General features: G+C 43.4%; 1 protein-coding gene across 3 annotated transcripts in view; it reads left to right on the top strand.

Moving 5' to 3' along the window:
- slc4a2b (solute carrier family 4 member 2b) overlaps nucleotides 1-23972 on the top strand; it is a 36739-nt gene extending 12767 nt beyond the window's left edge. Inside the window, exons 5-26 of one of the 3 annotated variants that reach the window (XM_061665759.1) lie at nucleotides 5532-5685; nucleotides 6533-6759; nucleotides 7839-7942; nucleotides 9133-9341; nucleotides 11746-11882; nucleotides 12743-12835; nucleotides 13803-13983; nucleotides 14834-14969; nucleotides 15130-15331; nucleotides 15927-16035; nucleotides 16118-16302; nucleotides 16613-16823; nucleotides 16903-17109; nucleotides 17188-17336; nucleotides 17518-17712; nucleotides 18232-18489; nucleotides 18616-18705; nucleotides 18775-18941; nucleotides 19796-20049; nucleotides 20168-20337; nucleotides 20719-20892; nucleotides 21295-23972. In XM_061665759.1, coding sequence (XP_061521743.1) covers nucleotides 5532-5685; nucleotides 6533-6759; nucleotides 7839-7942; nucleotides 9133-9341; nucleotides 11746-11882; nucleotides 12743-12835; nucleotides 13803-13983; nucleotides 14834-14969; nucleotides 15130-15331; nucleotides 15927-16035; nucleotides 16118-16302; nucleotides 16613-16823; nucleotides 16903-17109; nucleotides 17188-17336; nucleotides 17518-17712; nucleotides 18232-18489; nucleotides 18616-18705; nucleotides 18775-18941; nucleotides 19796-20049; nucleotides 20168-20337; nucleotides 20719-20892; nucleotides 21295-21375 — 3693 coding nt within the window. In that variant the 3' untranslated portion in view covers nucleotides 21376-23972. The remainder of the gene's footprint in view (nucleotides 1-5531; nucleotides 5686-6532; nucleotides 6760-7838; nucleotides 7943-9132; nucleotides 9342-11745; nucleotides 11883-12742; nucleotides 12836-13802; nucleotides 13984-14833; nucleotides 14970-15129; nucleotides 15332-15926; nucleotides 16036-16117; nucleotides 16303-16612; nucleotides 16824-16902; nucleotides 17110-17187; nucleotides 17337-17517; nucleotides 17713-18231; nucleotides 18490-18615; nucleotides 18706-18774; nucleotides 18942-19795; nucleotides 20050-20167; nucleotides 20338-20718; nucleotides 20893-21294) is intronic. The other 2 variants (XM_061665757.1, XM_061665758.1) reach the window with 2 other exon arrangements.
- The last annotated feature ends 2088 nt before the right edge of the window (nucleotides 23973-26060 follow it).

The raw sequence follows: 26060 nt of genomic DNA on the forward strand, positions 1-26060 counted from the left end.
TATGGCAGACTTCCTGTTCAATCTCAGGCATGGGTCTTTGAGCTGTTGTTTTTTTTTTTTTTTTTTTTTTTTTTTTTTTTTTTTTCCTCCCCTCAATCTTCCAGTGGGTACTTCTGAGTGAGTTTTGGGGTCTCGTGTTCGGGACTGTTGAAATCTGTACACTTTCATCAGGATACACACGCTTGCCTAAAGGGGTGGGTTTGTGGCCATGTTGAGACTGCGGAAAAGGCCGAGAATGTTAATAACGATTCCAAGATGGCCTTCGCATAGTCCTACAAGTACAAAACAAGAAGGCCTAAATTTTACTTCCTTATTTTAATACAAAATAAGGCAGGCAGTCTAGTACCCACACTCTTTTACTACGAAGCCACGCTGTTGTAACACGTGTAGAATGTGGTTTGGCATTGTCTTGCTGAAATAAGCAGGGGCGTCCGTGAAAAAGACGTTGCTTGGATGGCAGCATATGTTTCTCCAAAACCTGTACCTTTCAGCATTAATGGTGCCTTCACAGATGTGTAAGTTACCCATGCCATTGGCACTAACGCAGCCCCATACCATCACAGATGCTGGCTTTTGAACTTTGCGTCCATAACAGTCCGGATGGTTCTTTTCCTCTTTGGCCCAGATGACACGACCGCCACAATTTCCAAAACAATTTGAAATGTGGACTCGTCGGACCACAGAACACTTTTCCACTTTGCATCAGTCCATCTTAGATGAGCCCGGGTCCAGAGACGCCGGCGGCCTTTCTGAGCGTCGTTGATAAATGGGTTTTGCTTTGCATAGTAGAGTTTACAAGTTGCATTTACGGATGTAGCGCCAAACTGTATTTACTGACATTGGTTTTCTGAAGTGTTCCTGAGCCCATGTTTTTGATCCAGCGCCGCCTGAGGGATCGAAGGTCACGGGCATTCAATGTTGGTTTTCGGCCTTGCCGCTTACATGCAGTGATTTCTCCAGATTTATTTATGTTTAACTCAATGTCCCAACTTCATTGGAAATGGGGTTGTACTTCCTCAAATTTTGACGATATCAGACAGTCCACTGGAGTGTAGCTTCGTTTCCGTTCTGTCCACAGTAAATATTACTGTAAACGTGCCATAAAAGCAGCTGATATTGATACGTTATCCTGATTACGAGTGTCACACTTGCCAGCAGGAAGTGTGACGGTCAAGCAGCTCACTAAAGAGATACAAAGAGAAAAAGGGTTTGTTTGCACTGTGACACTTCCCGCGTCCCCATTGGCCGCTTGCTCGGCTCCAGCCGAGTTAATTATTACATCCCTGACAACTGCTGCGCAGGGGAGAGTTCTGATGAGCCGTCTTTTGGAAATTTCGGGTTGAGGCTTGAGTCATGTTGGCCTCCTTCCCTGAGGAGCCGCTGCCGCCGTCATGTGACCAGGGCTGACTGGAGCGGGAAACGTGTTATGGTTGGATAAATAATATCTCTTGAGTGAGGTTTTTTTGTTCTTTTTAGAGGCAAATCTAGCTAGCAGTGTGCTTAAAAGTGGCGGCAGCGCTCCTGCGAAGCGTTTCCATGGACTATCTGTACTCATTCAAGGTGAGTTTGGCATTTCAGCAGCATTTCCCACAGGCCAAAAGGAAACAGAATTCCTGAGATGATCGTTGTAGCCTCACAAAGCCGCCCGCGACTGCAGCGGTGTGATAGTTTAGTCCCTCGTGTGTCTTTTTGCAAAGAGGTCAGATTTGCACAATTAGGAGCCAGGAGGGATTCATGTTGCCCGTGACATGTCCCTTTTAGGCATTGCTCTCAAGGAACACTGTGCAGTTTATTAGTTTTGACTACAGAGTTTGATTGTTTACATGAAATTGTTGGCCGAGGTTTTTTTTGGTTTTTTTTCAATGGACTGACACCCTTCAAAACATTAAAACATATAAATACTTGCCAGAGATGCTTGATGATTAAATGTCATAGTTTGTGTAGATAGCTACAGATGTGTTTTGCTCGTCGAACTTGGCTGTAACAAGTTTTGCTCTTACCAGCCAATCAGAGGACGGGAAAATGCTGACATCATCAAGGGACAGCTCGCTAGCCCCGGCTGGCTGGCCCTGTGAGGATGAACGTCAAATCTGATTAGTAAAGAAACAGTCTTAACAAAACAAACGGAAAGACTCTCTTCTTTCACTAGTAAAAATGTTTTGCATCTTTTTCCGTCAGCAGTAGAACATGGGTTGTTTTCACCAAAAACACTGGTCTCTGACCAATAAGCGGAGGCGGGAAAAAACAAGCTTTTTATGAAAACGAACGTCAAGCAGAACAGTGACTTTAATGCTAATATTGTTTGCTTTTGTGACACCTCAAACTATAAAAAGACAAACAAGACTCAGAAAGGGCATGTGATGGCAACGGAGTAATTTATTTACAGATATACAACTAAGAAACGCTCCATGAGCGACGCTGACTCACCGCATGGTTGAACATGGCTTTTTTAAAATGGCGTTCGTTCCTCTTTCACTCCATGAACTGCATCATCAATTGCAGCGCAAACCTTTTACTACCTACTGCAACACATACTCTATGTATACAATACATGTAAATACTTATTTTGAGTCTCAGGTGCCAAAACGTGTTGGCATTTCTCTACCTCATCATCGACGTGACAACTCTAATCTTTATCTTGCACTCAAAAGCTATGCTGATCTCAAATTCAAAGTGATGCAACACCGCCATCTACAGGGATCTGTTAGTCATTGCAGTGGTTTACAAACCTGAATGTCACAGACCAGCTGGGCGAGAAACGTACTTGACGAATATATACGTTGTTGGCAGTAAACGGTTGCATTCCATTGGACGTATATGAACTTCCACAGTAGTGAATGAGTTAATGATGCGTGAAGACTCACGGCCACACGTTGCGATATGACAGGATCATTGCAACACCCTCTTCCTTCTCCTCCTCTGCCGCCCTCTTTAATTGCTGACTGTGTAGAATTTGATCCAATTTCCCAGTGCAGCCATAATCTCCTCCACAGATTTTATATGATGGTGTTAATACAGTTTGGTTGTGTTAGCTGCAACGTCAGTGTCCTCTTCAGGTGCTTTTTAGTCAAACGGCAGCATCTTTGCACGTATTTATTCATCCCATCTGCTGACTTCTTCACGGGAGAGGCGATACATCGCCCTCTCCTTGTGTTTTTGTTTTCCCCTCGGCCCCACGCAGCTTGTTTTGGCACTTGGCGAGTGCTGGAAAATTGTCTCACCTCCACGAGAATCCCTCGCACGTCTCTCTCAGCTCCGGGGATTGACTGTGAAAGCGCCGTGTGAAAATAAATTGCTGGCCCGTCAATCTGGAGACCATCTTATGTTGCTTTATTACCTTTCCTGCAGAGGCTTTTAAAGCAATAAAGTAGGGCTGGGAAATACAATCTCTTTTTTTCACCCCCAAAAAAGTCAGATTTCTTGATTTCTTTTTTTATTTTAAAATTTTTTTTTTTTTTTTTTTTCTTCCCTCCTCCTTTGCTGAAAGAAAAAAAAACTAATAACAGTGACTTATTCCAAGCGAGTTTTGCTTTTGTTTTTGTTGTTGCCCATCTGGTATTTGCTTTTCCTCCTGATACCGAACAAGGTTTGAGAAAAATAAGATGTAAACATGAGCCTTTAAAATGAGCATATTAAATATTTTACAGCTTGGACCCATATATGTCAGGTCAAAAGTTTTCAATATGTCGGTTAATCGCTGCTTTTGCACCGTATGTTCTGCAGGATTGTCTCTCCCCTTCCACCGGGCTCCATTCTTGTCATACGGGGAAAAAACAAGTGAAAATGATTCTTCTCACTTTGTTTCGTAGCGAGAATGAAAGTCGCTATTGCTGCTTTTTAAAAATACTCATTAGTTGGGTTAGAAAAGTCTTAACTTGGCAACACTGGCTGTGCAACACTGACTCCTCTCTGCTCATAGCTTTTGTTGTTGTTCATGGAAAACAGTGTTTATTAACTACATTAGGGTCCAAAATATGAAATACTCTTCAATACTAAACACATTTTTCAACTGGCACTAATCAATCCAAACTGGGCAAAAGTGTCTTTTTATGGACAAAATCAATGAAATTGCATCTTGCTATACAATGCAGGTGTGACTAATGGGTAAATTCTAAATGTCAGGCTTTCTCCTGTGGCATGTATTAAACCCCCCCCCCCCCCCCCCACCCCCACCACCCCAAACCCCCCAGAGTTCAGTTGAACTCAAAAGTTCAATTTGCAGAAAAGTGCAATTTTGAAATAAAATGCAGTAATGGGTGAATCCTAAAACTGTGCATACATAAAATGTGGGTGCAAGGAGGCGTTACGATTCACAAGTAACGTGCTTTTCGGTGCTCCCCGCAGCACGGGAGTGAAGTAATACGCGGTTGGCATTACGTGACCCTCACACACCTGGGCAGTAGTGCAGGCCCTCTATATCGACATCCCAGGGCGGCAGATAAATGATTCGCTACCGCCCGCGTGATCATCGTTTACACCGCGACGTGGAAAAACAGTTAACCGACCCGAACACATGACCACTGTGGACAGTTTTAAGTCTTGGGAGGGCCGGTCGGTCATAGTCATGCGTGCCTCCAAGTCACGGAGCGCTCGCCTGCACCACACCTCGCTCTAGTGGCCATTCAATGAATTTACTGTTCACTTGTTTTCAACTCAAAACATGAAATACAGTATTGTATGGCCATTACCTAATATCAACGGGGGACACAAACTAATGGGAGTTAAATGGAAACAATATTAATTTGAACCAACATTAAATTAGTGAACATTTGCTACGATGTTGTACAAATGGTTATATGTGTCGATATATAATATAATATATATATTAAATCTTTATTTATTTTATAAAGTGCAAAAAATATTGAAAAAATTGAAAAAAATATTTAAAACACCAATGAGTAAAATGACCATACCTGGAAAAAAGTTTTTTTTTTTTTTTCATAATTTGGCATTACATTGTTTTTGTTTTACTTATATTTGTTGTCCTGTACAACATACAATTCCCCCCATATATTCTTTTCTATATATGTCACATTTGTCAAGAATTTTACTCATTAACTTAACAGTATATTACTTCCAAATGCGATACTCATTTAGCATTGAAGTAGATTTTTATTTAAATGACTGATTTCATAAATATAATAAGAAAATAAAGATAAATTTTTAATGGGTTCACAGCTTAAATTCAGTGCTTCCATTCAGTGTTTAAAAAAAAAAAAACACGAAATAAGGAGGTACGTGATCACAGTGGAGTTAGTAGTAAGCTCGTCTATCTCTGAGTCGAGCATTTCTGGGCTCAGGCCTTCGTGTGCTTGCGTGGGTTTTCTTCAGGTCCTCTGGCTTCCTCCCACATTCTAAAAACAGCCATGATAGCTTCATTTGAAGACTAAATTGTTCATAAGGGGTGAATGCGAGTGTGAATGTTGTTTATCTATCTATAAGTCAGCTGGTGTGGGCTCCAGCTCGTGACGACAAGCACGATGAAAAATGGATGGACGCCATGTGCTCATCGTTGTCGTTTCGCCTTGCAGCCCGAGCCGTCGTCTTCGCACAGGCCGGCGCATCCGGACGAGGACGACGACCTGAACAAGGCACTAGGAGTCCAGCGCTTCCAACACATCCTCAGACCGTCCACTTCCGTGCCCGACGAGCAGCACCACAACTACCATGAAGAGGACATTGAATGTGAGCACCAAGAGGAAGCACTTGTTTTCCCCCATCGTCTATCAGGATTTTTTTCCCCTGTGGAAGTTGATGCAAATTTATTTTGGGAAAATACTTCTTAAAGTTGGTATGATATCAGAAAAAAATACTGTACAGCAAATTTCAGAAGGGAAAAAAATCACAATGCAAAGCTGATTTTGAATGTCATTTTTATTTGCTTTTTCTAGATGTAAAGGGGACAAAAACTATTAAACTGCTAGACCTCACAGTTAACATTTGACGTCTATAGCCGTCAATGGCAGTGAATTAGTTAAATTGAAAATGTGTTTTTTTTTTTTTTTTTTTTGTGAAAAGAAAGTCTGCAATTTTGAACTAACAAAAAGTTAGGGATATTCGGCTTTCGGGTGAAATTTCAGGTTGAAACTAAAATGCACTACAAAAGCTTTACAGGCGAACTTAATTTGACCCGCTCTTAACATTTTATTGCACGTCCAATTGTTTGTATCAGCTCTTTTTGCACAATTTTCTGTTCTCTTAACAAGGAGCTGAACGTCAAAATTCACAACTGGTGTCAAAATGTGAACAGCAAGATGAAGAGGATTGTTTCAATGCCGATTCTATTCTAATAGCATGAAATGTCTTTGTTCATTCATGGATAAAACACCTGTTGCGACTTTTACCATTAGAGAACAGCAAGTTGTGCAAAATGTACTGAAATATTGAACAGTTAACAGAAGGTCAAATTAAGTTTACCTGTAAAAGTTATAGTGCATTATAGGTTCATCCAAAAGCCAAACATCCCTAAACGTCTTTTTAGTACTGTAGTGTATTTTAACGCAAGCCCTTCTTTCTTTGGATTCTCTCACAGACCACCGCCACTCGTCCCACCACATCCACCGCCCTCTGTCCAAGTTGCCCCAGGACGGGCGCCGCAAGAAGAGCAACAAGAAGCGGCGCAAGGACAAGGACCACAAGAGCGGCCACGCCCCTGGCGACGGCCCCGTCGAGGAGGGCGAGGATGAGGAGGACGAGGAGGAGGAAGGGCAGGAGACCGGCGCCGCCTCCTCCGAGCCGGCGAGGGTCAAGGATGTGGAGGTAATCATATCGCGTACATAAATTGAGCGCTTGCATTGTGTGTAGTTTGCATAATTTCCGTCATTAATATTTTAGTACCGTCTAAACTATTCATGAGTGGCTCTCAGGTTGAGTAGCTATGATAATGATGTATCAAACAAGATTTTACTTTTGACAAGTAGATACTAGTAGTAGTAGTATAGTAGTTGATTTTAGTTTAGATTTGTTCCAGTAGATGGATAGAAATACTTGGCTTAATCTTAGGAGGGAACTAAAGGTGCCCCAGCAGAAATATTCATACAAATATATACAATGTTATTTTCAGGTTCATCTCAATAAATTGGAATATTGTGTAAAACTAAAAATGTAGTTCAGCTCTTAAATTAAAAAAGTTAGTCGTATTACAGTGAACTCCCGCTGTTCGTGCGACATAGGGACCGAGCGAAAATCTGCGAGTAATTGACGGCCTCCCTAAAAAGCTTGTTACTGTACTGTAATTGCCTATCGATGCCACAAGATGGCGACAAAGGACTACATTTGTCCAAATAAAGCTCTTTAACTTGTTTTAACAGTTCATTAGTACCAAGATGGCGGCAAAGCAATACTGTTCTTGTCTTGGCATGAGCCTGCAAGAGCGAATAGATGAGTTTCCTGCTAACGGTCACCTCCAAAAACAAAATCACAAATGCTGAACTGTGAAGATGCAGGTGTTCACTGTGTATAGACACATAGTTAAATATTTCATGATTGTATTTATTTAATCTAATATTGATGATTATAGTTTACAGCTAATGAAAAACCAAAATTTACAACACAGGGAGTTTGAATTTCACAAAATAGTTTTGAATCAAAAAATTGGGTAGGAATTGTCCTTCTGAAAAGTAGTTTGTTTAATCTACAAGTTTTACTTTTTAAATTGAACTACTGAATTAAATGAACTTTTCTCATTTCTGATTTCCTGAGATGCACCTGTACATCGTTTACATAATACGAATGGGGGGGGGGGTATTGAGGAGTAACAAATTATTATTATTATAGGCATTTAAGTTATAAAAATGTCCACATCATCACTTTGACGTGATGTTTTGCTCGTTCTTCAGTTCTTCTTGTCCGATGACGACCGTGTGGGCGTCCCCACAAGGGACCTGGACGTGGTCCCGCACTCCGCCGTGGGAGCCGATGCTGACGACGGCACATCCACCGAGTGAGTGCGGCCTTTTCTTCGTTTTTAATTGTGTGTGTGCGTGTGTCTTGTTTTTTTTCGCGCACTGTACGTTGCCATGTCGCCGGCATCCAGTGGGCCCGCTGTGCACGTTGACGCGATGCACCCCAGTAACCCCGTATATCAGCCCCAGGCTCCACCTATGACATTTACCCCTCGCCGCATCACTGTATTGAGTCTGTGGCCGGGATTAAGCAGAAAGTACACACCGCTCGCTGGAACCTGTTTTGATGAAACACAACTGATAGAAGATAACATAGCTTTGACTTGTTGCACGGTGAGTTCATTAATCCTGCGGCCTTGTTCGATTTGACTACCTTAATTGCACGAGGCTGTCTTTTTTTTTTGTTGTTGTTTTTTTTTTGCTTCTTTTACTGCATAAAGTTTGCAAATAACATCCGTTCTTGTCATTAGTGTAAATATCCATTCATTTTTAGTTTTTAACCCTTCAAATTCTAGTTTGTTTGCAAAATGCATGGGTTGTCAAACAACCTGAAATTTTTATATACAGTGCTACCTCGACTTACAAGTGATCCGTTTTGCGGGTTTGAGATACAAGCCGTCGCGAGGCCAAAATGGTTTTTTGTTATAATTTTTTTGCTAAGCAAACTTCACAACAAGCAGCAGTTTGGCAGATAGTGAAAATTTTTTAAAAACTCTAACTAAACATAAAAAAAAGAGAATTACATGAAAAACTAATATTTTCAAGTGTTGAGTCTGGAATAGAACCCATTTTACCCAAATTGTGTGATTCAGTCCAGTAAATAACAGGGAAACAATATAAATTTAAAAAAACGTTTTACCCGGTGTCAGTCGGGTAAAAGAGCCAAAAGGTACAATTTGATGTAAACAGTGTATTGCTGATATATTTAAAAAGCTGAAGTTGGAAGTTACATAATCAGACATGAATTCCCACTCTTGCGAAGTTTCATCCTGGACATTTGCATGAACACAGCTAAAATGTTTCAAAATTAGGAAGCAGGACTGACACATGGCCAGCACAGAGCCCAACGAGGTCTTTCTTGACTTGAAGTTTTGACATAGCAGAGCAGCAATAAAAAACATGAAAGTTTGCTGCAAAAAATACTTGGAATAAGAAAAGCCAGGATTGTTGTTTTCTCTCTTTTGTTCTTGCACTGTAAAAAAAAAAACAACATTTTGTCTTCTTCCAGCAAGCCGGAGTCGTCCGACGTCCCCGGCCCGCCGCAATCGGACCACCCGCCGCTAGCTCGCCTGTCCTCCACCGGGCGCAGCTACGACCTGCAGGATCGGCGGCGCACCGGCAACATGACGGGCGCCGAGCAAGCCAAGTACCAGCGCATCCCCACCGACGAGAGCGAGGCCCAGACGCTCGTCTCTGCCGACCTGGACGGCATCAAGAGTGAGTGTGAACCAGATTGTTGAAGTATTTGCTTTTGCCTTGAAAAACAAGTGACTTGTCTTAAGATACGAGTTGTCATTCGACTGATTTTTATTTGCAAGCGCAGACTTGCGATATGAACGTTGTATGGTGGCAGTAAACTCCAACTCGCTTCACAAAATTACACGTTAAGTATTAAAAATGACTATATGGCTAATCCTTTCTCTCCGCTAGCTTAATGCTAACTCTAAATAGTGTCTATGTTGCGGTGGTATAACCCTTTAAACAACATATTGAACACAAATGTGCAGCAACTCCTGTAGAGAGACAGTATAACAGTAGTCAGTAATATATGCTTTATCGTCTGAGACAAACAACTAATATTTGTGCCGTACTGATGAGCTTGATTGAGTTGCCATGTCGCAATGATGACTCCAAAAGCTTTTTTTCCCCCCCCCAATAGTTATTTCGCCTCTTTAATCACTGCTCTGTATTGAGTATAAAATGCATATCAGATGCTGTATCAGGACGAGGCCGCCACTGTATTACCTGAAAAATGAAGGTCGCCCAAATCCGAAGTCAGGTTTGCCCTGTGTTGCCCCCACCCAGCGTGCGGTCAGTTCAAGGGGTGGGGAGCGATGAACGTCCGGGGCAGCTTATCAGAGAATGTGGCATGCCGCTCCCTCCCCGTCCCCTTGTTATGAAATCAGCCCTTCCCGCTGTCAGCTGAGGCCTCTGGATGGCAGCCCGAGCCCGCACGGTGGTTAATTGCCAAAGCCGGACTGACGCGGGGTTCACCACCCCGATTAATTAGCGGAACAAAGTCGGAAAAAGCCACTCCGGCCAGACGGTGGGGCTGTGCGGTCATTACGGGGCTTAGCGACACAAGCCTCCCAGCGGGGTCATCTCTCCCCGGCTGCGGTGCTGACTTTTAACCACAATAAATCAGATGTGGGAAGTAACTAAGTACAAATACTGTATTACTGTACTTAATTTGATTTTTCAGGTATCTGTACTTGAGTATTTGTCTTTGTCTTTCATTTTGCTATTTTGCGCCCTACATGTGAAAACGGATATCTGTACTTAAGTCTTTTCCCGGCTAACGTATGTGGTAACATACTGATTCATTTCCTGACGTGTGTATTTGCTGTGTAGCTGTCGTATTATTATTAGACTCCTTAATGCAATTGATAATTTGCTGTTCATAGTTGATTACGCAGTTCCAGCCAGACTTCTGTAAAGTTTGCTGAAACACCCAAGCACTTGCGGTTTCATGCGCCTCTAGTTTATCTTAGCTTAGCAGTTAGCGTGGCTCCTCCATCTTCTCTTTGTCTGATTAGCTATTCCACGTACTTGTAAGAAGTGTAGCATATTCGCCGCCCTGGAGGTGAGGATTAGTGACTTAGAGGAGCAGCTTCGCACGATTTTTAGCCGCACTAGTGACCGCAAGTTAGCTTAGCGCCTAGCATTTCCGGTAGTTCTCGAGGAGCTGAGAAAGCAGGCACGCATGTACGGCTGGCTTCACCGCTAACTCCATGGTCAGACGTGCTCGAAGCCATTTTTACACTGAGGCCTTATACGGCGACGTCATCGACAAGAGTTATCACGATTGGTCTGTAGCGTTCAAATTGATGCCGTAGACCGAATTTATACCGCATACAGTTGTACTTGGGGTCTTCTCTACTGTAATGACATGGAGGATCGTGAACCAGTTCTCATGAACAATTAAGAGAGAGAGGAAGAGATTCCTCATTGTTATCATTATTATCCTGCCTTATTAAAGTGAATTGTTTGATGTTGTCAGCTATAAGAATGATTCAGTCCTTCTACTTTTACCTGAGTCTTTTTTTCCCCACAAGTATCTGTACTTCCACTTGAGTACAGAGTATCAGTACTTTTGCCACATGTGCTGTAAATCATCCTGGGAAAGCGGCTCTGTGCCTGGCTGCTGGTCAACAATAGGAATTATTAGATCGCAGCTACTCCCCTTTTGTTCCACCCCAAGCAAATTAACGCTACTGTGCGCTGATCTACTTTGATAGCTTCAGGCGGGGGGGGGTCAGGCGGCGGTCAAGAAATGACCACTTTTTCCCCAATTGGTCAAAACACTTGCCGCGCACTCACCTGTGTGAGCGGGAAAGGGTCCGCCCTCTCCCTTTAAGAGCCGCCAGGCGTGGCGTGATGGATCTGCCTCGCTTTGGACCCTCTGAGTCCTCGTGAACGGGAACACAGGACAGCCTTAGATGAGTCAGTCAATGCAGAACAGAATCAGAAGCATTACAGTTTGTTACATAGGACCTACCAACCCAGAAAAAGGTTAGACCATCATGTGAAAAAGTGGCTTCAACTTTGGTTTTTTTAACTTCAGTATGGTATATAGCACAGTTGTATAAACTTTAATCGATCCTCTGCTCTCCGCCACCAGGCCATCGCTTCGAAGATGTTCCAGGCGTACGCAGACACCTGGTCCGAAAGAGCACCAAAGGTCAGGTGGTGCACACGGGCAAGGACCACAAGGAGTCCGCCACTCGCAGCCGCAAGCAGGACCGCACGCCGCACGAGGTAAGACGAAAGCCCATCAATACCGTACTGCATCATTCTAGTGACCACTTGTTGTTCTCTACTTTTCAAGATGCTTTGTGGGACACATTGAGGGCTCTCTATCGGGGATAACCTACAGTAGACTCACTACAAGTTACTTTATCTTTATTGCGGCAGAATTTCTTATGGAGCTCATATTGGATGTCATAAGATCGTGCAGGTGTGCCTATTGTGCCTCGTCGGTGTCGATTCTCTTTTGGCCATCAAAATGTTTTAATAGCCTTGTAGAAATGACTTTGGGTGACCAAAATTTCTCCTGTCACGATTTACCATTGTGTATTTATCATAAACTAAAGTGGGCAATAAAGCCTCAATTTGCCTGACAGATTCCAGAACCTACAAGTACTCCAAAAACAACAACACACAACAATAGTTAGCAGACTATTTTTCAAGCACTATTAAAGGTGTCCGTCCATCATCGGCACCCCGGTTCGCAAACAGTCATGAGTGCGCAAACGGAATTTTGGAACAGATGCAGTTCGTGAACCGAGGTGCCACTGTCCAGTCTAACGTAAATGCTTGAAGTTGCCTCACGAATAATACTTGTGACAACTCAACACTTTCCAGACTAACATGCTTTCTGTGATCACCTCCATCTCTAGGGAGAAATTTGGGGATGGGTGGCTGGTCGATTAAAGATGAATGAATGACTTGTTTCCTTCCACACCAGCGAACAAGGGCCGGGCTTAGGCAACTGGACACCGGGCGCTCCTCCCGTTATGATTTATTAACGCACATGCACACAAATTCTCATACATGGCCAGCCCGTCGGCGAGAAGTTCGTGTCGGCCTTTCAGTCCTCAGTCTCGTTCCCCCCTCAGCCAACACCGGTGGTTCTGTACCGCTCCTTTTCTCGGCCCAAAGGCGTCCTGCTGGACACGGGCGGCAGCGCGATGGCCACCACGTACAAGAAGGTGAGGCTGGGAGTGGCTCACATCCCAGCAAGGTGTGAGCGTGATTTCAAAGGCACAGACGGACGGCGCTGTTTAGCAGCCTCGTCAGCATGGAGTGATATTTAACAAATACTGGATCATTTTTACAAAAGTTGCTTTGTTTGTCTGTCAGCACGACGTTTGAAGTGCTTTGAAGAAATACCCTCAAGTGGCCGGCCACCAACCACTCATTTAGGTAGACCAGGTACCAGGAAAACTCTAATATTAACATATTCTCTTCCAATAACATCACACAGACAACAGAAATCCTGAGTGGTTCATTATATAATGCCATCGACGCAACATCTAGCATTTACATTATCAATAGACCTGTGATATTTGTTGTATTAATATGGCCATTTAACCCTAAATGTGTTAATTCTTTGTTTATTGCATTAAATAATTGGTTAATACATTTTCATGAGAAAATCCAAACGTTATGTTATATATAATTACAAAATGGTGTGTGAAAAAAAAAACATTTTTTTTTTTTACTATTTTCTATTCCATACATCTTTTCTTTTCTTTTTTAACCTCATCTACAAACAACCTGGACCATCTGTCTGATTTGTTGTACTTGTAGTGGTAAGTGAAAGAATCACTGCCTAAAATCAGTTCAGTTATATTTAACTTTTGAATTCAATACGTTTGCCTTCACTGCCTAAATTCAGTTCAGTTATATTTAACTTTTGAATTCAAAACATTTGCCTTTCATTTTTGAGATTTGTTTTTTTTTTTAAACATTGTAGGTAAGTTTTCGATGTTCTCCCTGCGCTTGCATCATTTTTCTCCGGTATTCCTTCCTCCCACATTCCTAAAGTTGGTGCATAAAGTTGGACAACCAACTCACCAAGCATGCAACCTGTTTTTGCACATACTTAATTCACAAGCACGTTAGTTTTTCCACAGGAATGACCGCGTGTCGTTGTCCGTCCGCTCCCCCCTTCAGGTGTTCGTGGAGCTGAACGAGCTGACCATGGACAAGAACCAGGAAATGCAGTGGAAGGAGACGGCCCGCTGGATCAAGTTTGAGGAGGACGTGGAGGAGGAGACGGAGCGCTGGGGCAAGCCGCACGTGGCCTCGCTGTCCTTTCGCAGCCTGCTGGAGCTACGCAGGACCATCTCGCACGGTAGGAGGTTGAAACGACGTGAAAGTAAACCTCTGTGTCCGACTATGTTTTTGTTGTAGAACAGTATAGGAGTTTTGATGGGATCAAAGGTCTTAAAACGCCACAGACAACAAACATGTATCAAAATACTGTTGCAAAAGGTCTTAAACTTGCCCACTCTGAACGGTTGCGTTTAGGGAATGAGAGGTCTTAAGTAGCCTTGAAAATATCTTAAAATGTCTCAAATGTGACTAGTAAACTGTCTCTAATATTTGTTTGATTTATATTAATGTCATTCACAGAGGCAAATCATGTTTTCTTCAAACTGTTTATTTTTCACTCCCAGTCGAAGTTTACTGTAAAACCGCCACATAAAAAGAGAGAATTAAACATTATATATTCAAACCAAAATGTTTAACCCAAATTTCATTGAACAAATCTGGTCATCTAAAAGTCTACTAGCTTAATGCTAACATTCAATGTGGAAAACCTTAGACAGGCTTTGGAAACCAGCATAGATGTTATGATAATTCTAATCCTTCAAAGAATTGCTACTTCAACACACGCAGAGCAGCAACGCATACAAACAGAGCAAAAAACAATAATCAAAGGCAAATATTCTGTCTGCTCTGTGGGAACGACGAAGATCAGGTGGGGACCTTCGCCGCCACCTCTCCTTGCTCGGCATGTTGCGACACTACGTGTTACTACACTCAAAGCGTGCAACTAAAAATGTTGTCTTGCTTGTATTCTGTAAAAACCCATAAAAAATGCTCACTTAAAAATCAGCAATATAATGAAGGCAGAAATGATATAGCAGGTGAACACTGCACATTCAGCTGTACGTTTGCTCGTGTTCGTGTGTGTGCAGGTGCGGTGCTGCTGGACCTGGACCAGAAAACGCTGCCCGGCATCGCCCACCAGGTGGTGGAGAAGATGATCATTTCGGACCAGATCAAAGCTGAGGACCGCGCCAACGTCCTGAGGGCCCTGCTGCTCAAACACAGGTGCCCGCCAGTCGCATCGGGGTCCTCCCCTACTGCCGAGTTCATTTCCTTGCATCCGAGCCCCGCAAATTCCTCAAAGATTAAACTTCGTCCAAGAGTCTGGAAGAACGAACCCCTCCCCCCCGGACACACGGAATGTTTGTGAATGTCTTCTCCCCAGCCATCCGAGCGACGACAAGGAGCACAGCAGCCCCTTTCCCAGGAACATCTCGGCCGCCAGCCTGGGCAGCCTCATGACCCACCACCACGCCGCCAACCACGCCCACCCGCCCGAGCCCTCCGTCACCGAGCCGCTGATGAGCAGCGCGCATGCGGCGGGTGACTGTGACACGCACGTCGACGTGGAGAAGAACGACGTGCCGGTACGTCGGGCAGCGACTTTTAGTGTATAGCCTTAAAGCAAAGCATATTTGAATGTAAACGGTGGAGCAACACATGTAGACAACCAAAGTCTCTGTGGGGGAAAAAAACGACTTATTGAAGCTTATTGAGTCACTGAGAATAGTCAGTCTGTATGACTGTATTCTACTGCCCTCTGGTGTCCAAGGCAGACACACCAGAATGAGGCGCACATTAAAGTGGATTGAAGCATTACATCATGATGCACAAAATTACGTTTAATACTTTTCCTTCTATTTAATAATGTTATTACTCTATTTACTCCCAAAAACTAAAACCCAAAGATTTGGGGGGTTTTGGGATGCTGGAACGGATAAATGCAATTTCCAATCATTTCAATGCGGAAAGATGATTTGAAATACAAGTGTTTTGCGTTACAAGCCACTGTACTGTACATGGAGACGGTCTCTGCTCCTCAGTATGACTGTCATATTAGCCGTTCTTCGCAGAGGATAAAGAATATATGCCTGTGAGTGTTGTTATATTGTCTGTCTAGACATAGATGCTATTCGTAAGCCCGAATAGATTCACTATTCTAAAAATGTCCCACCTCTCCAGCAAAAGGAACCCGCCATCGTGTCGGGCATGCATCGCTCCAAGTCCAAGCACGAGCTCAAGCTGCTCGAGAAGATTCCAGAAAACGCTGAGGCCACCGTTGTCCTTGTGGGTGAGTCATCGATCTCAAATGAACAAGGGCCCTTGAATCGTCCTCCGAGGTGTTGACCGCCGCCGTTTCCGCCGCGTTCCAGGCAGCGTGGACTTCCTGGAGCAGCCCACCATGGCGTTTGTGCGGCTGCAGGAGGCCGTGGAGCTGGAGTCGGTGCTGGAGGTTCCCGTGCCCGTCCGCTTCCTGTTTGTCCTGCTGGGGCCCGCCACCACCAGCATGGACTACCACCAGATTGGACGCTCCATCTCCACGCTCATGTCCGACAAGGTGCGCCCGCAGAGATGTCGTTTCCTTTCTTGTCCTTTCTCCTTTAAAATAAAGTCCACAGTTTAATTAGACCTGACCTTATCCATGATAAATTAATGCATTGTGGTCATCTACAACATATTTGATGAAAAAGACATTCACAAATTCAGTATTGTGCGCAATGAGGCTTTCCTTTAATTTTACAATAATAAACTTGATTTCCCCCCCCCCCCCCCCAAGCTAAAGTAATATATTTCCCAATAATTACAACAGTACAGTACCCGCATTGGTTTAAGACTTACGAAAGTTCCCGATTTGAATACGCATGCAGCAATTCCACGAGGCGGCCTACCTGGCGGACGACCGTCAGGACCTCCTGAACGCCATCAACAGCTTCCTGGACTGCAGCATCGTGCTGCCGCCGTCCGAGATGGGCGGAGACGAACTGCTGCGCTCCGTGGCTCGATTCCAGCGGGATATGATACGCAAGCGGGAGGAGAGGAAGCTGCTGGCCGACGAACTCAAGAGCCTGGAGGAAAAAGGTAGACCTCGAACAAAAAGAGGACGAAGGAGACCACGTTCAGTAACTTGAAATAACCTCCGCACCCGTCTTCCACCCAGAAGCCCTTATCACGCCTTTGAAAAAGTCAGACGACCCCTTGGAGCGCACCGGGCGGCCCTTTGGCGGCCTGCTTCGAGACGTGAGGCGGCGCTACCCGAAGTACGTCAGCGACTTCAAGGACGCCCTTAACAGCCAGTGCATGGCCGCCGTCATCTTCATCTACTTCGCCGCGCTCTCGCCGGCCATCACGTTCGGAGGCCTGCTGAGTGAGCGCCGCAAAAAGCCGCCGGCGCTGACATTTCTTGTGAATCTGCGGCGTTAACTGTGTGTGTTTGTGCCCCCAGGTGAGAAGACGGAGGGGCTTATTGGGGTTTCGGAGCTCATCGTGTCCACCGCCGTGCAGGGCGTCGTCTTCTGCTTGCTGGGAGCCCAGCCTCTGCTGGTTGTGGGCTTCTCTGGACCACTTTTGGTCTTCGAAGAAGCTTTTTACTCTGTAAGTCCAAACCACGACATGCATTTTGTAATTCAATTTTGTAATCTTGTTACCTGTATAATCGTACGTAACAGTGCCCCTAACTTGCTTGTGTTCATGTTGTGCTGTTGCTGTAGCTGCCATTTTGGGACTTGTTTGTTTGTGCGCGCGCGCGTCTGTAACCTCCAGTTTGTGGCCCCAGTTCTGCAAGTCCAGCGACATGGAGTACCTGACGGGCCGCGTGTGGATCGGCGTGTGGCTGGTGGTCATCGTGCTCGTCACGGTGGCCTTCGAGGGCAGCTTCCTGGTCCGCTTCGTCTCGCGCTTCACGCAGGAGATCTTCTCCTTTCTCATCTCACTCATTTTCATCTGCGAGACCTTCCTGAAGCTCGGCAGGGTAAATAACAAGCAAAAGAAGAAAAAAAGCAAAGTTTGGCCCACCGGAGTGTTTGCGTCCTTGATGCTAAAGAGAGTGGACTTAATCGCTCCTGGACAATGTTCAGAACTCGGGGTTGAAATGAGTGTGTTTTTCTAACAAGTGAAGCTCAAATCTCCATTGACAGATTGAACTTGAATGTTTATTGGATTGAGAGTTTTTTTTATCCAGGCTTAAGTTTTTTTTTTTCTTCCACGTTAGTAGCTCCATTTTTTTTTTCTTACGGAAGAGCTAATTGAGCGGAAGCTATGATAGGAACAATCGCGCTTTAAAAAAAAAAAAAAAAATGCTTACAACAGCACAAAAGATCACCAGATTTGAACTCAATCCATGACAAAACTGACAATAATTCAAATACTCATATCAGTCAAATGAATACAGTATTTTCAAAAGGACATCCGTTAGTGATCAAATTATATGACAATGAGCCATAAATCTTACGGACGTGTAGTAATATAGTGTCGTCTTGTCACCGGGCAGATCTTCACGCAGCATCCTCTGACGCGCTGTTCCCTCGACCCGCTCCTGCCCTCGAACGACACGGCGGCCCAGAACGCCTCCGCCCAAGACGTCACGACGGCGCCCGTCAACATCAGCGGCGTTCCCGAGGTGACCAAGATGGCCGGCCCGACCGGCGAACCCAATACGGCGCTGCTCTCGCTGGTCCTCATGGCTGGAACGTTCTTCATCGCCTTTTACCTGCGCAAGTTCAAGAACAGCGCCTTCTTTCCCGGAAGGGTAATATGTTATGTTTGTTTTGTTGATATATTTAAAAAAATAAATAAAACCTTCATGGGTCAATATGCCCCGCAATGCAACAGCGGTGCATGAGTTATCCTTAGTGCTCCCGTGTTGTGTCCTCAGCTACGCAGGATTATCGGCGATTTCGGGGTGCCCATCGCCATCCTCCTCATGGTGCTGGTGGACAACAGTTTGGAGGACACATACACACAAGTAAGACAAAACTAATTCCAAGCAGGTCGCTTCGGAACAAGCCAATCAGACCTTTCCATTTGGGTGTAGAAACTGAACGTTCCAAGCGGTTTCTCCGTGACAAAGCCCGACAAGCGCGGCTGGATCATCAGCCCGCTGGGAAGCGACAGAGAGTTCCCCGTCTGGATGATGTTCGCGTGCTGCCTGCCCGCTCTACTGGTCTTCATCCTCATCTTTATGGAGACTCAGATCACCACGTGAGTGGACACAAACCTTCCGCCAGTCTCAGCTGATTTATCTACTGTGGTCTGTAACGACACGGACAAAAAATAATCAGCAAAGTAGCGATGCCATGCATCTAGCATGTATACAATCATGAACCCATGTTACATAAACAACAGTATTCAGTAATTCAATTATTTAGCACAAACTCACCATTTGGCATCTACGCACAATAATAAATGTTGGCAAAGTAGACTACACAAACTATTAGCTTCATTGCAAGATAAGCAAAAACGTACTGCATAATGCTGGATTTTCCCTAAATAAAGGAGCATATTAGTCTATAGTTTAATTATATATAAGATATATAAGATGATATAGATTATTGTATTATCATTATATCATTACTGGTATGTTGTATTTTTTGGAGGGCTTTTTATTAATTTTTATAGTAACATTACAATATTAATTAAAATTATTAATACATTATATTTAGTGCGAAATATAGAAATACTGTAAATGTTTTTAAAAAATATTAATTTCATATCCAGAATTTCTCCTTTGCCGGACTAATAAAAGTATTTTTTTAATTTTTTAGTAGTACTATACAGTGTATATGAGAATATTAATTATATTATAATATTATTTTGCTGGAATGGTAAATAATTTTTAATAATTCAATTATTTGCATACTATTGTTAAACAATTATTTAAAATGTTTTACTCCTATAATAAAATTAGCTATTACAACGTATGAATATGTATCGACATTAATTGTGTACATGTTCAAATATATCTTTATTATAATAAAACCTTTATTCAATTCAATATTTTACAAATATTTCTATAACTTTTTTAAGGAATATGACAGATTCGTTTCTCCCTGCAGGCTGATCGTGAGCAAAAAGGAACGCATGCTGGTGAAGGGCTCGGGCTTCCATCTGGACCTCCTGCTCATCGTGGCGCTGGGCGGCGCCTCGGCGCTGTTCGGCCTGCCGTGGATGGCGGCCGCCACCGTGCGCTCGGTGACGCACGTCAACGCGCTCACCGTCATGAGCAAGGCCGTGGCCCCGGGAGACAAGCCCCGCATCCAGGAGGTGAAGGAGCAGCGCGTCACGGGGCTCCTGGTGTCCCTCATGGTCGGTGAGTGTCGTCCCGATGCAGGTCCCGATCTGACAAGCGAAACCCGGAGATGAACCCGCTCCGGTTGCACTCCGTCTACAAACTGTCATTAGTTGAATTCGGTCCCGCCTCTCCACAGGCATGTCCATCGTGATCGGCGACCTCCTGCGTAAGATTCCCCTGGCGGTGCTATTCGGGATCTTCCTCTACATGGGCGTGATGTCGCTCAACGGCATCCAGCTGAGCGAGCGCATGATGCTGCTGCTCATGCCGCCCAAGTACCACCCCGACCACAGCTACGTCCGCAAGGTGGGAGCCGCACGCAAGAAATACGAGAATTGTGTCCATCCTGTGAAATCATATGAATCTAACATTCGTTATTGTACAAACAGACTTGCAGAAAGGGAATGACATGAAGTTCCCATGGTTGGCAAAGTTTGCGTGTCCATTTTTCCCTCAAATATTGGTCCCTCTAGGGTTTTTTTTCCCCCCTAAACTCAGGGATGAAACCCGAGTTTTGTCACTGTTATGAAATCTTCGGGGCTGGCAAAATTAGCATGTCACTTTCCCTCTCTTTTTTTACTGTAGTATGTATTTTTTCTAAACACCCTGTCCCAAACTTAGGCTATGAATATACGTATCTATGTACATTTGAAACCGAATTTGTCGTCTGCTTTTTCCCCACCACAGGTTCGAACGCTGCGCATGCATCTGTTCACCTGCATCCAGATGGTGTGCCTGGTCGTGCTGTGGGCCGTCATGTCCACGCAGGCGTCGCTGGCCTTCCCCTTTGTGCTCATCCTCACCGTGCCCGTCAAAATGTTCCTGCTGCCGCGCATCTTCACCTCCCGCGAGATGCTCTGCGTACGTACCCCCACACCATTTTTGTTTAGTTTACATTTTATTATCATTTCTGTTTATTTTACATTTTATTTTCAATTTGTATTTTCTAATTAACTTTTTGTTGTATCAATTTTACGTTAAATGTTTAACTATTTTTTTTTCATTATTTTAATTTATTTTAAATGTTTTATTTCAACTGGTTTATTTTCACATTTTTCTTACATATGTACCTGTTTTTTTACATTTTTGTTTTTCTATTTTTTTAAAATGTTCTATTATTATTTTAAATCTCTTATTTTTAATTTTTACATTTTATTTTCTTCTTATTGTTAGTACTGTTTTAATGCAATTATGTATTATATGATGTTATTATATATCTATATATTTTCCGCCCAAAAAAGCTGAATTGTGATGTCCTTCCAGCTGGACGCGGACGATGCCGAGCCGACGTTTGACGAGCGAGAGTGTCACGACGAGTACTCCGAGATGCACATGCCCGTGTGAGCCTCCGCCTCAGCCCCCCGTAGCGCCACCCACTGGGAGGCCCCCCGCAGCACACCCAGTGACGTCCTCACCTGCTGCCTGCGTGTCGTGTCAACAAGTGTTCACAGTATACTTTTTTTTTTCTCTTCTAATAGAACTATTATTATATTGTATTTCAGGGGATTGCAAATCAAACGCTGTGACACGTTTACGTTGAATTGACACGCAACATGATCCTATTACTTTTTTTCGCCCTGAAAGGTTCGCTCTGATTCACATTGAATATGTGATGAACATATGGGAAGGTTTCCGCTATGTTCGCATGCTGACTTACCGCTGCCTTACCATCAAGTGCCTTATATGAAGGAACTACTAAAGTGTGTACTTTGAGGACATCTGGATGCCTCGCTTTTCACTTTATTCGACGCCAATAGCACTTTTGTTTTTTAAATGAAGACATCAAATCAAATGTCTGTAACTCAGTGTGATTGTTTTTAATCTACTAACATTTGTCGTAGAGACTGGCAAACTGGGAGTGATTTGTTGCGATTTTCCACATTGTTCTGTGTCAACCCCCCCCCCAAAACATATCAAAATCGTCACATATGACAAATGACATGCCCTGTACGTTTAAATTAGCGATAAGGAACACGAAATATACTGGTCTACTACTAAAATTTAGCTTGACAAGCTAACTAACTGTCTACTATTTAGTCTACTATATTTTAGCGCACTAGTTAGCTTGTCAAACTAACTGCCTAGCATATAAAACTATTGTTATCTTCGATTAGCTATCTTGAAAACCTAACTAGCGAGCTCACATTTAGCCAAGGTTATTATATTTCAGACTAGTTATCTTAAAAGTCAGAACATTTTTGACTGCCACATAGTCCAAGAAAATAGTCTTTGGTCTAAGGTGTGGACAACGCAATACATTAATATTGTAAAAAGTTAAAAACGGTGAACTAGTAAACTTCACAAGCTAATTTACAAGCTACTACTCTGCTTTCTATTATCTTGGACTAGCTACCTTGACAATCTGGCTTGCAAACTAGTACTTAGCTCAAGTGATTTTTTAAATATTATTATTCTAGCTACCTTGACAAGCTAACTAGCAAGCTACTGCTAAGTTTATCCATGCTATTACAATTATCTTAAATTAACTAGCGATAGCTACCGAGCTACAACTAAGCCTATCAAAGCTATTGTCTTAGACTAGTTAGCTTTACACACTAACAAGCGAGCTACTACTTAAGCCTGTATAAGTTATTATATTATTACAATATTTAGCTTGAAAGGCTAAATAGCGAGCTACAACATTGCCTGGGGAAGCGATTATTTATGACTAGCTAGCTTGACAAGCTACCTCACGAGCAAAGACAGACAGACAGGCTAAGTAGTTGCTTGCCAGTTAGCTTGTCTTAGATTTTTAAATTAGCTAGTCTACCTTGGTGAGTGCTAGTTAGCTTGTGAGGCAGATAGTCTTTCTATAATATCTAGCTACCTCACCATGCTACTTATCTATCCCAGCTTGCAAGTTAGCTTTTCGATCCATCCATCCATCTTTCTAGCTTGTCAATTCATCAAGCCAGCCACATTTTCCACATTAGCTATTTTGCTTGTCAGGCTAGCTAATCCATCTGATTAACTTGGCTCACTAGTTCCCTTGTGAAGCTAGCTAGTTTGTCTATTTTAGCTTGCTAGTTACCTTGTCAGGCTATCTAGTCCATCTATAATTCTACCTCATCACGTTTATCCATCTTACTGGCTAGTTAATGTATCAAGCTACCTTCTCCAAACTCTGAGCCTGGGGTTGCTAATTAGCTTGTGAAACTAGCTGATCTAGCTACATAACTTAGCTTGGTAGTTAGTCACGCTAACTGGTGCATCTATAATCACTAGCTACCTTGCCATGCTGGTTAGCCTATCTTATGGTCGTAGCTTGCGAGTTAGCTTGTCAAGCCAGCTGTTTTACTTGACGACCCAGTAAAAATGTCAAAATAACCACAAGAGGGAGACAAAAACAAGCACTCACTTGGTTGTTTATTTGAATGACTCAATGTACATAATTTTTGTATTTTTGGTCCCTAAAACGTTTTTGTTATTTGAGCACACACCGTAATTATTGGGGATATTAAATGTTGAGGGGTTGTCACTTTATTTATTTATTTTTTTGCTGCAGTAGTTAGTAGTGCCAAATGGTCCATCAATCATCTATCCAACCAGCATTCCACCGTTTGTCCTAAAATGGTCAACAAGACGAGCGTTTATTGAACAATAGGGGGAGGCTGATGAAGTTTTTGTGTTTGTTTTTGGCCCTCCCCCCCCAAAAAAACTGAAAAAGTAATGGTGTCCTGTTACTCAAGTGCCTGCGGGACCATGAAGTGGTTAAGAGAGACAAATATTTAGCTGTTGCATTACTGTTTGTTCTTATTGGGATGGAACACACACATACATATGTTGAGTTTTAATATTTGCTTGTGGTGCCTGTGAATGATGTGAAGGTGTTCTGTGTATGTCTCGATGATGATTATGGAACACAAGCGGCCACTACTGAAGCTCCCTTGTACATTTGATGCTTCAAATATTGATGACAAATAAAAGTTATTTTCTATTTATTCCCAGTGTCCTTTTTTTGGTCTATTTATCTGTCTGTTCCTTGCCGTACTGGTGTCAGAAGTGGGATGTATGTCTTGTCTTTGTCACTCATAACATTGGTCCCAGAAGTGGGAACTGTCAGTCACGCGCCAAATTGGTATCAGAAGTGGGATCTATCTGTATGTGGCCCACCATTTTGGTTTCAGAAGCGGGCGCTTTCTGTCCTGTCATTCAGCTCATTGGTACCAGAAGTGGGATATATCAATTGCTCTACACTCTGGTGTCAGAAACGGGACTAATCAATCACGTGGCACTGGTGTCAGTAATTGTCTTTCGCTCACCACGTTGGTGTCAGAAGTGGGCTCTATCTGTTTGTCGCCCGGAAGATCCCATTTCTAGATGTTGCTTGTGATATTGGTATCAGAAGTGGGATCCAGCTGCCTGTTAGACGTTCACCACATTGGCATCAGAAGTGGGGTCTGACTCGCTCTATTTGCAACAGTGACTTGATGGTTGCCTTCCCCCCCAAACTTTTGACAAGTTGGTCAGTGGTCACATACACACCTTAAATAGAAAACCGTATCCTATACGATTAATAACAAATAATGGAGAGAGAAGTCAGGGGGAAGCATTCCAGTTCCACATTTTTCCGATTTTTTTTTTTTTTTTAAGAGGGTCGGGGGAAAAAAGAGGGCAGTATGTTCCCGGGACAGAGAAGGTAGAAGAGGGGAGGGCGGACCAACCCCCTACAACACAAACAAACGAGGGACGACAGAAGATGGCCGCTTTGTTACTGCTGCTCACCGTCGGAGGAACTTTGTTGTGCTCCTCCACCGAGGCGCAAGAAGCTTACGGGAAACTCGAGGAGACGTTTAAGAAAGGCGTCAACTTGTCCCTGGAGAAGCTCAGCGCACACGAAAGCATCCAGAACCACTTTCTCTTCTTCAGGAGTGTCACGCAGTCCAACGTGGAGGTATTAATATCTTATAATGGAAAATGATAGAACGATAAATGCTGTCCCGAACGTTCGTGTAATACAACGTCCCCCCACCCACGCCAATGGGGCGCTAGCGAGCAATGGTGGGGACAAAGCAGGAAGTCGACAACTAGCAAAGAAGAATCCAAAGCGAAATTAAGCGTTTTTTAAAGAATTCAAACACAAAATTGTGTTTTATTTTCAGTTAAAAATATAAAAATAAATCAATAAAAAATATAATTTTTGTACCAAATAATGTCCGTTTTAATGGGCGAACAACACTTCAACTAACTTGTAATACCGCCTTTCTCCTCTGCCGTTGGGGCGCTAGTGAGCAATGGCGTGACAAAACAGGAAGTCAACGACTATCTCGAAGATTAGAGAGCGAAACGAATAGTTTTTCAAGCATAAAAACACAAGGTGATGTTTTGTTTACTCTTTAAAAAGGAAACGCAAATGAGAATAAACTATAAGTTTGTACCAGTTAACGTCTGTTATACCAGGCAAACTACTACACGTTAATCTTTTAAGTGAGCGACAATGGTAGTAAGCAGGAAGCAAATAAAGACAGTGCTAGAAGAATCGAACGAGAACACAAGATAATTTGTGTTTTTGTGCTTAGAAAATACACAATATACAGCATTCCTTCCTGTAGTGTTGTATATTATAAAACTGTTACTGTATCTGCACCACTTCTTCCACAAAATAACTTTTTATCCCATTCGCGCCCTCAGGCCGGCTTCGATGTCGTCTTCATCTACCACCACTTCTACCTGAAGGCCACCAGATGCCCCAAAGGAACCGTGGATCCCGCAGGTTGCAGCTTCAGGAATGACGTCGTGAGTGGAACGGCCAAAACAAAAATGTGGAAATTTGAAAATCGGACTAATTTGTTCTCACTTGTTTTCTTTCGCGGGGTTGCGCAGCCCATGATTGACTGCGCCATTTGTTACAAAACCTTCCGCGGAGACATCGAGCCGGAGCCCAAACCCTACCTCAACTGTCTCCACAAGCCCTCCGTCACCCCGGTGGGTCACTTTGTGGATTACTCATTGCCAGTTTAACTTGTTTCTTAACTTTTACGTTTTTGGGGTGTTTTTTTTTAAGGAGGTGCGAGTTAGTCGAATGGAGC

This window comes from Phycodurus eques, chromosome 21 (assembly GCF_024500275.1).
Source record: "Phycodurus eques isolate BA_2022a chromosome 21, UOR_Pequ_1.1, whole genome shotgun sequence".
Taxonomy (NCBI): domain Eukaryota; kingdom Metazoa; phylum Chordata; class Actinopteri; order Syngnathiformes; family Syngnathidae; genus Phycodurus; species Phycodurus eques.